The 12544-nt window shown below is 37.6% G+C and overlaps 1 protein-coding gene across 2 annotated transcripts in view; it reads left to right on the forward strand.

The window, feature by feature from the left end:
* Nucleotides 1-12544, forward strand: part of LRRC56 (leucine rich repeat containing 56) — a 53614-nt gene that overhangs the window by 18680 nt on the left and 22390 nt on the right. For both annotated transcript variants that reach the window (XM_032226687.1, XM_032226697.1), the window contains exons 4-5: nucleotides 5728-5815; nucleotides 9361-9421. In XM_032226687.1, the coding sequence (XP_032082578.1) occupies nucleotides 5728-5815; nucleotides 9361-9421 (149 nt within the window). The remainder of the gene's footprint in view (nucleotides 1-5727; nucleotides 5816-9360; nucleotides 9422-12544) is intronic.

The raw sequence follows: 12544 nt of genomic DNA on the forward strand, positions 1-12544 counted from the left end.
TATTTTGGAGAGCTTTAGTTGCTTTGTGTGCTACATGATGCCATGACTGGTGGTTGTTCCTGAGATGATTTTGATGTGTGGTGACGTTATCCTTTTCATAGTTTGTGCTGTTTGTGTTGTAGTGGATTAAGTGGTTATGCACTTTATGATAAAGTTGTGTGAATATCCATTTTATTGGAAAGTGTTATGTAGATATTCTATTTCCTTTTTGTGATGTTCAAGGTTGCTGCAATGTGTTTGAGCTCGTTTAGTGTTTTTTCAGAGCTTCTCTTGTGGGCGATCGTCTCTGTTCAGCAAATTTATTAACATTCACATTCTTTTAATATTTAAATGTTTTGTGTTGATAAAACAATAATGCTGCATTCTCTTTGAAAAGAATGAGGCTAAAGTTCATCTTTTTTAAAAAAAAGTCTATTGTATCAAGCATTTTTATTTGGTTAACTAATTAAAACCTGAAAAAAGCCTAAGGTGCAGTTCATAACCTTGGCCATAGGGTATTTAGTTGATAGCTTGTACTTTGTTGTGAATCGGGCACAACAAACCAGTATGTAATTTTCTCTGTGGGAAAGGAGTTTGAGAAATCCTTTGCCTTCTTTTTTAAGGCACGTAATTGGGAAAATTCTCTTTATTTTGAAAAAATGAAGTTTCATATAGATGAAAACCATTTCCCCTTGTGTCTGTTGATGCAAAGTAAATAAACTTGTTGCTTAGAAAGCCAAAAGAAATGCAGCTGAGAAAAATTCTAAAATAAATAAGATGCTATAGTCAACATCTTTATTAAACTGGCAATCTTTTTTTATTCCAATTTTTAAAGCAAATATGTATAAGATAAATTGCTGGTTTTAAACAGTGCAATTTAAGGGATCCAGAGTGTGGGGAATGTTGTTTAGAATTTCCATTACATTCTGCCTCCTATATCGATAACTACTACAATTATTTACTGAATTGTGTTGTAAATCGAATGTCAGATGTCATGCATGTAACCTTCCAACTCATTACTCACCTAGCTGCATTGTTCTGCCACTGTTTCCTTCTGTTTTCATATCTTTTCTTGTATTTTCTGGAACAAAAACGATGCCATTATGGATCAAATGCTCAGTATTCAGACCGTGCACATAATAGTAGCTAAATTTGGACATCAATGATTTGGTGAGCAATTCTAAAAGTAAAACTACTGTTTTCAAAATAATTTTAAAATTAATAATATGTGTCCCATGCAGACCTTCAAAATGTAGACCCTACTTGCAAAAATGATTTCTTACTCATGCTCTTATTTAAATTGGATATTAAGGTAGTGACCATCATACTTTAACGGAGTCCAAGACCCATCATATCAGCATAGCAAATAATCAAGAACAGTTAACAGTAACAGAGTTGGAAGGGACCTTGGAAGTCATCAAGTTCAACCTCCTGCTCACGCAGAAGACCTATACTAGGGAACAATATGGGTTGCAAAGTATGACATTCTTAAGATTTCCAGTTACCAGAATCTATTCACTCTTATAGCTTGTTGTCTTCCATGGAACCCAATCATGGCATTTTTCCATTAGCTTGATAAATGTAGAGCATATCCTGCCTTTTCTTTCAGAGCTCAAGTTAGCATACCTCCTCTCTAATTTCTTTTCCTACAACAGTTAACCCTATGAAGGGGTTGTGCTGAAACTGACTAGCATAAATTGGCTGTGAGCTTCCATTGCTGATGGCATTTAGCTTATTAATACAAAATATGCCTTTAACTGATTGCTCTTTAGAAGGCCAGATCCTGAAGATAAAACTCAAATACTTTGGCCACCTAATGAGAAGGAGGGACTCACTGGAGAAGAGCCTAATGCTGAGAAAGATTGAGGGCAAAAGAAGAAGGGGATGACAGAGAATGAGGTGGATGGATGGAGTCACTGAAGCAGTAGTCGTGAGCTTAATGGACTCCAGAGGATGGTAGAGGACAGGAAGGCCTGGAGAAACGTTATCCATTGGGGTCACGATGGGTCGGACCCAACTTTGCAACTAACAACAACAATGCCTTTAAAATTTAATGATAATATTTAGTAATACATTTTGCTCACTAACATGCAATAACTGAATTAGTGATTTCAATATACTTTGTTCTGTTTCTTTTCTCCCTCCCTCAGTGAAAAATATTAATGTTTTTCTGTCAATATCATTTGCCTAGTTTGCTGTTGGAAGCTTGGGTATATACAGTTAACTGCTCTGCAATCATCAGTAAGGAAAAAACAACATTTTTATTGGCAAACCATGTCCATTATTTAAAATCACTTCCTTTTCCCTCTTGGCAGAGACTTATTTTTGGGTAATAAAAGTAAATGAATTTGACAGGGAGGCCACAGGCAAACTGAACAAGTACAAAAATAGATAATTGGTGAAGCTTTCTGGGAAAAAAGAAGGGCGCTATTTAGCTCGGTATATGCAAATACACAAGTCACAATTAGACAGCATGGCGGCAGTGCAACTGCGGTTTTAATTGCACAGTGATGGGAAGTTGTAAGAAATCAAGGACAGATTATCCAGTAACAGATGAAGGCCATGTGCTGTAACATAAATAGTTGGTGGCCTGTAACACAAAAGCAATTTAGAAATAAATCCTATTGTTATCATATTGATTGATTGTTGTTGTTGTTGAAAACTGAAGTGGGATGCTGGAAAAAGTTTTAACTGAAATGTAACATAGAGCTGGTTCATGTTGGTTGATTTGAACCCAAATCATGAAGACCAATGGAGATTGCTGGCCTCTGGAACTAGATTTCATTTTAGGAGTTGTGTCATACTCTGTGCTGACAACATTAATCCTTGATAGGATGCTCTCTAGATAAAATATATTAGTCATGCTAATGATCAAAAAGCTTCATTCTGAAAGAATTAGATGACAGCACTATCTGGACATTCCCACACCCAGTTGCCAATTCCAGGGATGAAGTGAGATTGTATGTACTGATATTTATTTGTGCATTTAATTAATTTGTATGCTACCTTAATTACAAGGGAAACTCTAGTTATGTATTATGTACTAAAATTAAAACATAAGAATAAACACTGGAAATTAATAGCAAATTGGGGAAGACAAAACAAACTGATGAAGTTAAACAGAAATTCAATTTAATAGCAAGAAATAGATTGTAATCAATCCTGCTCTCCAAAGTTTGTTGGAAAAGCTAGATCTTTAAAGATCTTTAAAGTAGTGAGTTTTAGAGAAATGCTGTTCCATAGGGCAGATACGGCCACAGATAAAAGGTCTGTTTCCTTGGACTTGCAAAAAGACATTGCTTTATGGATGAGAGTTGGGAAAAGCCAACCATGCTAGATAGAAAGAATAAGAAAGTGGTAGTCCCATAAATACTTGGATCCTAAACTGTGAAGGGTTTTAGAGGTGATAATCAATATATTATATTTATTTATTAAATGTATATGCCACCCATCTCACCTAGAGGTGACTCTAGGAGGCTTATGACCAAGCAAAAGCAACAAGATAAAACATTAAAATATTGAAATAATAAATATTAAACATTGATTTAAAATTAATAAAGATGGAAAGGAAGGGAGCAAGATAAACACATGGAATCGAGGTGAACTCTTATTGCATTCCAAGCTCCATTGGTAATCAGTGCAGCTCGCAAAGTAGAGGTGTTGCATGGGTAAAATAAGCACAAGATGGTTATGTGCTAAGACTCTCCTGACCACAGGGAATCAAGTATCGAGAAAGATTCTAAATTATGCACCAGTTCCACATGGAATACAACTCCAGTTTTCAATTATTTTCTATCCCAGATCTGTTAATCCCTGAACATTCTCCCTTGTTGGTTTGCATTGGATGTTTTTTTGTGGGTACTGCTAAAACACTAAACATGTCTTACGTAAGTGTCTTATGATTTCTAATGCTGTGCATTTTTTTAGCATATAACACAAAATAAAGTTTAAACTGGACAAGATGTTTGACTGAGAAATAGCAAAAATAGAGATCTTAACCTTACAGATTGTCTTATTATTGCCTTATCCATGTAACAGTAAAAATGTTTTCCCATTTTCCAACGATTACCCATATGCTCTAGAGCAGTGATGGCTAACCTTTTTTGGCTCCCATGTCAAAAGCGGGGGGAGTGCAGGGGGGTCATGCGTGGGCATGCCACACCCATAATGCTATGCGCGCACCTACCCACGACCAGTGCCCACCCACTTTCGGTACAGGTTTTTCACCCTCCCCAGGCTCCAGAGGCTTTCTAGGAGCCTGGGGAGGGTGAAAACAGCCCGCTCCCCCTGAGGCCCTCCGGAAGCTTCAGGAGCTTCCCTGAAGTCACAGGAGGGCAAAAAACAGACCTACGGGGAACCCAGAAGTTCAGGAATGGTGACTTCCAGTTTGTCCATAGGACTGATTGGCTCCGGAGGGCGAAAAACGGCCCTATGGACAAACCAGAAGTCACTTCCAGTTTGCTTGTAGAACTGTTTTTTCCCTCTGGAGCCTTCAGAGAAGCCTTCTGAAGGCTCTGGACGTTGAAAAATGGTCCTACAGACAAATTGGAAGACTGTTCATGAACTTCCACGTAGGGCCGGTTTTTCACGAAAAACAGCCTCAGAAGAAGGCCAAAGTCAGCTGGCCAGTGCACATATGCGGACTGGAGCTGACAGATTTAGATTTAGATTAGATTTAGATTTATTTTATTTGTATGCCACCCTTCTCCGGGAGGGACTCAGGGTGTCGAACAACTCAAAGGGGGAAAAAGGGGAACATAGAACACAATACAAGTAGTTAAAATAGCCAAGAATCACACAACCACACAGGTCGAGCCGGGAGGGGAACTCATCAACCCCAGGCCTGCTGGCAAAGCCAGGTTTTGACGGCTTTTCAGAAGGCCTGGAGAGAGGTGGGGGTCTGAATCTCTGCGGGGAGTTCGTTCCAGAGGGCCGGAGCTGCCACAGAGAAGGCCCTCCCCCGGGTAGTAGCCAGGTGGCATTGGCTGGTAGACGGAACCCGGAGGAGGCCGACCCTGTGTGATCTAATGGGTCTTTGGGAGGTAATTGGCAGCAGGCGGTCTCTCAAGTAACCAGGTCCAATACCATGAAGGGCTTTATAAGTTACGACTAGCACTTTGAAGCGTATCCAGAGACTGATCGGTAGCCAGTGCAGCTCGCGGAGGGTAGGGCAATGCCTCGCATGCCCTAACAAATGGCTCCACATGCCATCTGTGGCACACATGCCATAGGTTCGCCATCATGGCCCTAGAAGATTGTCATGGGTTGACATTATAAGAACTAGGTTACATAACAATGCAAAATATAAAATAAATAGCTGAAGTTTCTTTCTCCACCCAACTTAATTCAATATTATTATTTTTTCAAGGTACTCCTATTAGCAATGATTATAATTAAAGAAGTAGCTTTTATTTCGGTGCCAGGTTTTTAATTGAAAATAATTTTGTACATGTTTTGTTATTAATTTTATTCTGTATTTTTAAATTCTCATATTGCTAGGAAATCTAGCCTTTACCCAAGCAGCATGACTATAGAGCAGTTGTTTTCTTTAATAATATTTTGGTATTACATAGACATATCTGCCTTTGTGTGTTATATTAAAGGTTAATGCAGGAATTAGAATTAAAAATTAATATTTGACTTACTAAATTTTCTGTTTCTGAATAAATTTTAGGAAGAGAGTTGTTTCTTGAAGTACTGTGATAATAGACCCATAGCATATATTTATCTTTTTGTTTATTATTGCAGAAAGCATTGACAGGGCTAGATGATCTGCGGCAACTGAAGGCCCTTGAGATGCGTGTAAACACCAGAGAAAATAGTCTGGGAAATTTTGGTGAGAGAAAATTTTATTCTGTCTAAGATTATTCAAACCTTTCATTCAGTGAGCGTAAAGAATATATCTCAATATTAAAAGCGTTAATTTAAAAAAATATTCCCTTAAGAATAACATTGTCCTAGAAAGGGCTCATATAATCCTATCATAATTGTAATTATAGTGACAATAATAAGCAAATAGTTGTAGAAAAGCATGACCTACTGAAGTTCTGTGAAAAAGCATTCTCCCTTCAGATTTTCTGAATTCTTACATTTTTGCCACATAATGTTTCAGAGTTTCATTTTAAAGACATTTTTAAACAGTTTTTGGATTCTATACTTTCCCAGGATTTGAAATGAACACCTAACTTTAGAACCATGATTAAGAAAGCACAACAAAGGATGTTCTTCCTGCATCAATTCAGAAGGCTCAGACTGCATTTGGAGCTGTTGATACAGTTCTACAGAAGAATTACTGTCGTTTGTATTTCTGTAACTGTCTGGTTTGGTTTAGCAATCAAACAGGTACAGACTTCAACAGATCCATAGTTAAAAAGGTAAAGGTTCCTCTTGCACATATGTGCTAATCGTTCCCGACTCTTGGGGGCACTGCTCATCTCCATTTCAAAGCCGAAGAGCCAGTGCTGTCCGAAGGTGTCTCCGTGGTCATATGGCCGGCATGACTAATGACTGTTAACTTCTCACCAAAGGTGGTTCCTATTTTTCTACTTGCATTTTTATGTGCTTCCGAACTGCTAGGTTGGCAGAAGCTGGAACAAGTAACAGGAGCTCATTCCGTTATGCAGCAGTAGGGATTTGAATTGCCGAACTGTCGACCTTTCTGATCAAAAAGCTCAGCATCTTAGCCATTGAGCCACCACGTCCAACATACCATAGTTAGGACTGCAGAAAATAATAATTGCAACCAGCTTCCTTTCATTAAGTGGGTCAGAAGGAGGGCTGAGAAAATATCTACAGACCCTCACTTGCAGGACATATACTGTTTCAACTCCTCCGTTTGGGATGCTGTTATAGGGCATTGCATGCCAAAACAACTAGACACAGAGACAGGTTTTTTGCCTTATGCCATCACTCTACTGAATATTGTCTTATTATATTTACCCATGTTGTATGGCTGTTTTACTATTATCCTTATCTTTTCTTCTACCTTCTCTTCTTGGTATCATTATGATGATGATGATTATTTGTTATTTGTTTTGCATGTACACTGAGAACTACTGTACTGGAGACAAATTCCTTGTGTGCCTAATTGCACTTGGCGAAATAAAGTATTCTATAAGGGCCATTATGCTGGCAGTATAAATATAGCTAATGAACAAGTTTCTTTGGTTAGTGATATACAAATTATGCATCATGCTTACATTCTTGTCTGAATATAATATAGTCCCTATCAAGGTGTGTTTTATAGAAAAAAATCAGAAAGATATGAGTAGCAAGTGGCTTATAAGGGGGGGGGCGATTTCCAGTTTTCTTGAGAAAATACAAATTGAGGCAATAAAAACATCACAGAGATGACACTGAGGGAGAAATGGAAAGGAAAGGAAAGGGAGTCAACTGTGTGGATTAGAAGAGCAAAATTAGAAGGATGATAAAATTTCTAAAAAATCTATATTAAGTAAATATTTATGGTAGGTTACTACTTTTCTGAAAATTCTGGAACATTCTAAAATGGTTAATGATTCAGAGACTTTAAGCCAATGAATTAATTTTGTTCTGTACATCACACTTTCTAGCAAAAAGTACTTTTATATCAGAAAAAGTTACTTTGATAATGGGGGAGGGCATCTTTCATTTTCCAGAGAAAGAATTTAACTTTTTTTTAAAGTAACTATAGATGTCTTCAAACAATTACAATGCAGCATTAATATAATATTTCCCAATTGCCACTTTTAGTGGATTTGGCATGGAATTACGATTAAAAGGAGGATTATTAAATAATTTCAATGTTTAGAGAATACTAATGAAACTACAACTTATTATAGGCAATAACCCTCAAATATCTGTTCTCAACATGGGACTCAAGGGATGTGCTAAGAAGATTCCAAGCCAGCATGGCAGTTAGCCAAGTTGCATGTTTAAGAACTATTATGTCCACTTTCCTTCTCTTTGTACAAAATAGCACAACAGCGGTTATACCTACAAGTAGTCTTCGCTTAATGATTAGTCACTTAACAATTATTACAGTGGAGTTTTAAGCTATATTGAGCCGTGGTGGTGCAGTGGTTGGAATGCAATACTGCAGGCTAACTCACTTCTCACTCCAGGAGTTCGACCCTGACCGGCTCAAGGTTGATTCAGCCTTCCATCCTTCCGAGGTCAGTAAAATGATGACCCAGTTTGTTGGGGAGCTGTAAAGCACTGTGAAACGGTATATGAGTAAGTGCTATTGCTAAAAAAGCTACTTATGACCCATCTTCAGAGTTATACCTTCCAGGGTCATATGATCCACTTTGGGCAGTTGCCGACTGACTCACATTTATGATCAGTTATGATCAGTGTCCTCAGACATATACCGTGTTTTTCTAACTATAAGACACACTTCCCCCTCCCAAACCCCCAAAATTGGATGGAAATGTTTGTGCATCTTACAGAGTGAATATTGCAGTGGGGGGAGGGGAGCTGGTGCGGCACTGATCAGCTGTTCTAGGCGGTGGGGGTTGCCACATATCGCTACCCCCACCACCCTTTCACCGCCGTCCATTTGGTGGCGAATGGGCAGCGGCAATCCCTGCCACCTAGAACAGCTGATTGGTAGTATTCCATGAGGAAAATCCAATCACCAATCAACTGCTCGGCAGCGAAGGCGCCAGTGTTCCCTGGTGGCAGCAGCAGCTCAGCTCAGTTAACTGGTGGTGGGCGCAATGCAGCGGAGCCCTGACAAGCCATGTGCTGGAGCTGCAATAACGTGCTAAAACTGACCAGGCTGTTTGCTGTTTGTTGCAAGGATGCTAGCCAGATGAATACTAGATGGATGTTGGGAGGCAGAGGTGGATTTTTTTCTTGTTTTCCTCCTCTAAAGCTAATGTGTGTCTTATAGTTCACAGCGTCTTATAGTCCAAAAAATATAGTAAATACAATTTGTGACTTTTTTGTTATTTTCCATGGAATACGGCAAAAAATCCACTCAACTGATATGCTGGATTTGCCAAAAAACTATAGGGTTCACTTAATGACCATATGAATTGTTTAAAACCAGGGTGACATGCTTTACAACAATCCTAAAAAGAGTTGCAAAACAAGTTCAGTAATGGGGAAATGTTATATTTTATGTCAGTTACTAGTGGCCTAAAATACTCTGTAAACCACTTAGAGAGGGCTGAAAGCCCTATGAAGCGGTATATAAGTCTAACTGCTATTGCTATATAGTTGGACATAGAATGCATCGTTTCTTTAAAAAAAAACATTAGACATCAGAAATCAGTCAAATGTCATGGTAAACAAATGTACAAACTGTGAAATTAAAATAATTGAAATTAGATGTTTGAAAGGATTACAACATATATATTTCCTTATATTTGTGTCCCCCCCCCCCCGATTTTACAGGTTCTTACCTCCCTAATCTGAAACAACTAAAACTGAATGGAAGTATACTTACATCTGTGAGGTAAGAAATAATAACTCAGAAAGTTAAGTCAGAAGTAATATTCAAATTTCTAACTACTTACAGCATTTCTTTCTTCTTCAGAGAAATTGACTATACTTTTTATATTTTGTACATAAGAAAAGCTTGATTAAGTCTGTTCTTTAACTGTAGTGATTTAAGATATAAATCTTAAACTGTAAACTACCATATTTTTCAGAGTATAACACACCTTTTTCCCTCAAAAAAGAGGCTGAAAATCTGGGTGCGTCTTATACACTGAATATAGCCTTTTTGGCCACCTGAAATCCCGTCCCCTTTTCAAAAATGGCCAGGCATAGCCTTTAGGAGACTTCCAGAGTGCTCCTGGGGACTGGGGAGGGCAAAAATGAGTGGGAAATGGGCCATTTTTGCCCCCCCCCCAGCCCCCAGGAGCACTCTATAAGCCTCCTAAAGGCTATGCATGCCCTTTTTTGACAAAAAATGGGCCCGTTTTCGCGAAAAATGGGCTGTTTTTTGCTTGTTTTTGGGGGGCAGCCCCCAGGAGACTCTAAAAGTCTCCTAAAGGCTATGCGTGCCCTTTTTTTGACAAAAATGGGCCCATTTTCATGAAAAACAGGCCAGTTTTGGGAGATGGAGAGTGTAAAAACTTTTTTAAAAAAATTTGCCTCTTCAAAATTTTGGTCCATCTTATACTCTGGTGCATCTTATACTCCAAAAAATACAGTATGCAAATATATTACATTATGTACCTGGTTATATCCAGCCTACAAAAGCATAATTATGCATAATTCTTGGACATTAGTAATCAATTACTCCTATAGATTTAAAATATATTAAGAGTTTTTTGTTTTATTTTTTTTCCTGCAGATAATCTTGCAGTATCTTAAAATTTACCCATAACTCTAGTGAGTTAGAATCCAGTCAATTCATTATTCCTATCATAGAGAAGATTAGAATTCTATACCTAGCTGGAGAAAGAATCCACTATAATCAGAATAAACTGTAGTTTGTAAAGTAATATATTTAATTTTCTTTCATTTGCAAAATTAGGTTTCCTTCAGAATTTGTAATGTTTATCCAATATTGCATAGGCAGAAAGCAGCACAATCTAGAAAACTTGAATAATGGTATGAGATTGAGGCCACTCTCTCGGCCTTCCGTAATGCCACTAAAACCTGGCTGTTCTGGCAGGCCTGGGGCTGTTGACCCTAAATATGGTCCAGCCCCACTTGGAATGGAGTGCATGGTGTGTTTTTAAATCTATCTCTTCTTTCTTTCTATTCTTTTGATTTGTATTGTTAGCCGCCCGGAGTCCTCCGGGATTGGGCAGCATACAAATGCTATTAAACTTTGAAAACTTTGAAACTTTGTGAGGGAAGAGATTAAGGGCTCATCCACATTTGACCTATGCCCAAATAGGCTCAACACTTTGATCTCATATTGTCTCTGTTTAATAATTAACCCACAATATTTCTCGTGTAGATGAGATTTAACAAGAAATGCATCACATATTTCTAATAGAAGTGCTACAGCTTTGTGAAGTTTGCAAGGACATTATTTCCATTCATTCCTTAGTCTATCTTTGGGATTTCTTTCCCTGCTTGGTTTAAGCTTTATGTAACAATTTTCTCTGTGTTTTAATAAACTGAGCAGAGATGTGGCTCCTTGCTGACTTTGCAGAACTCTCTCCCATTATAGCAATAGCAATAGCAGTGGACTTATATACCGCTTCATAGGGCTTTCAGCCCTCTCTAAGCGGTTTACAGAGAGTCAGCATATTGCCCCCAACAATCTGGGTCCTCATTTTACCCACCTCGGAAGGATGGAAGGCTGAGTCAACCCTGAGCCGGTGAGATTTGAACCGCTGAACTGCTGATCTAGCAGTAGCCTGCAGTGCTGCATTTAACCACTGCGCCACCTTGGCATTCTTATTATGAATGCTTGAGTGTTTTAAACTCCAAATATACAGAACATGGATTAGGAGTAAAATATTGGTTGAAGGCCTTTTTATCCACCTTCCTGTTGGTCGTCTAAAGGATGGATTCCTTGCCTTGTGTGGTATTCTCTGCTTTAAGACGTTAGTGATAGGATAACCACAGATGAGCCTGAAATTTGGATGAAGAGATATCAGAGTTTTTTATAGATGACACAAATTGGGTGGAATTGTTCATTTTCCAGGACAATAGAAATAAAATTCAAAATGCTCTTGGTAGATTAGATAAATGGATTCAAATGGAATGAAATTTAACAGAAGCAAAGAATTCTTCATTTAGAAATCAGATGTCAATGCATAGAAATAGAATTAAGAACATTAGGTTTGTAATAGCACTTGTGAAAAATATCTTGGAATAGTACCAGTAGTTAATTTCAAAATGAGTATGAGACAACAATATTATGAGCTGCAAAAGTACAAAATATATTTTTAGACTATATTAACAGAAGTTTAGCTTCTAACCCAAAGTTAGTTAAGGCCTAAACTGAATACTGGGTCCAGTTCTGGATATCACATTTTAAGAAAAATTCAGGCAAACTAGTGCAGGTTTTGAGAGTGATAATGAAGATGATTGGGGATATTACATACTACAAAGAGGGACTGGGAAAATTAGGAATATATAACTTTTGAGTATAATAAAACCGAGGATGGATATGATAGTATTCCCCTTCAAATAAAAGATGTTATACAGCGAGAGATCAGAACCTGTTTTTTTCCCCAGAATTCAGCAATTATTAAATGTTGGGATTCCAAATAAATGCTAGAAATAGTTTTATATTTTATAAATCACACATGTTTTAGTTATGAATTCAGTAAAAGATTCCATTATTTTGATACCATAATAAACAAAATTAATGTAATATAATGTAGTAAAAATGATGCATTGTCATTGCAACCAATTTCCTGAAATAATCAACTTTTATGTACCAGATTTAGTAGTCTGTGAATAGACATAAAAGTAAAGTCTGCCTCAAGTTGAGCTTAACTTATAATGGCTAAGGATGTATGTCTGTTATTTTTTTGGCAACAATATAGACATGGTTTTATAGTGCCTTTTTCTGAAATTTATTTCTGCTTCCCTGTGTATACTACTACCCTGTAAACTAGTTTAAAAATACTTTCAGGCTACAAAAATAACTACACAGGAAAGT

The sequence above is a fragment of the Thamnophis elegans genome, chromosome 1, assembly GCF_009769535.1.
Source record: "Thamnophis elegans isolate rThaEle1 chromosome 1, rThaEle1.pri, whole genome shotgun sequence".
NCBI classification, from domain to species: Eukaryota; Metazoa; Chordata; class Lepidosauria; order Squamata; family Colubridae; genus Thamnophis; species Thamnophis elegans.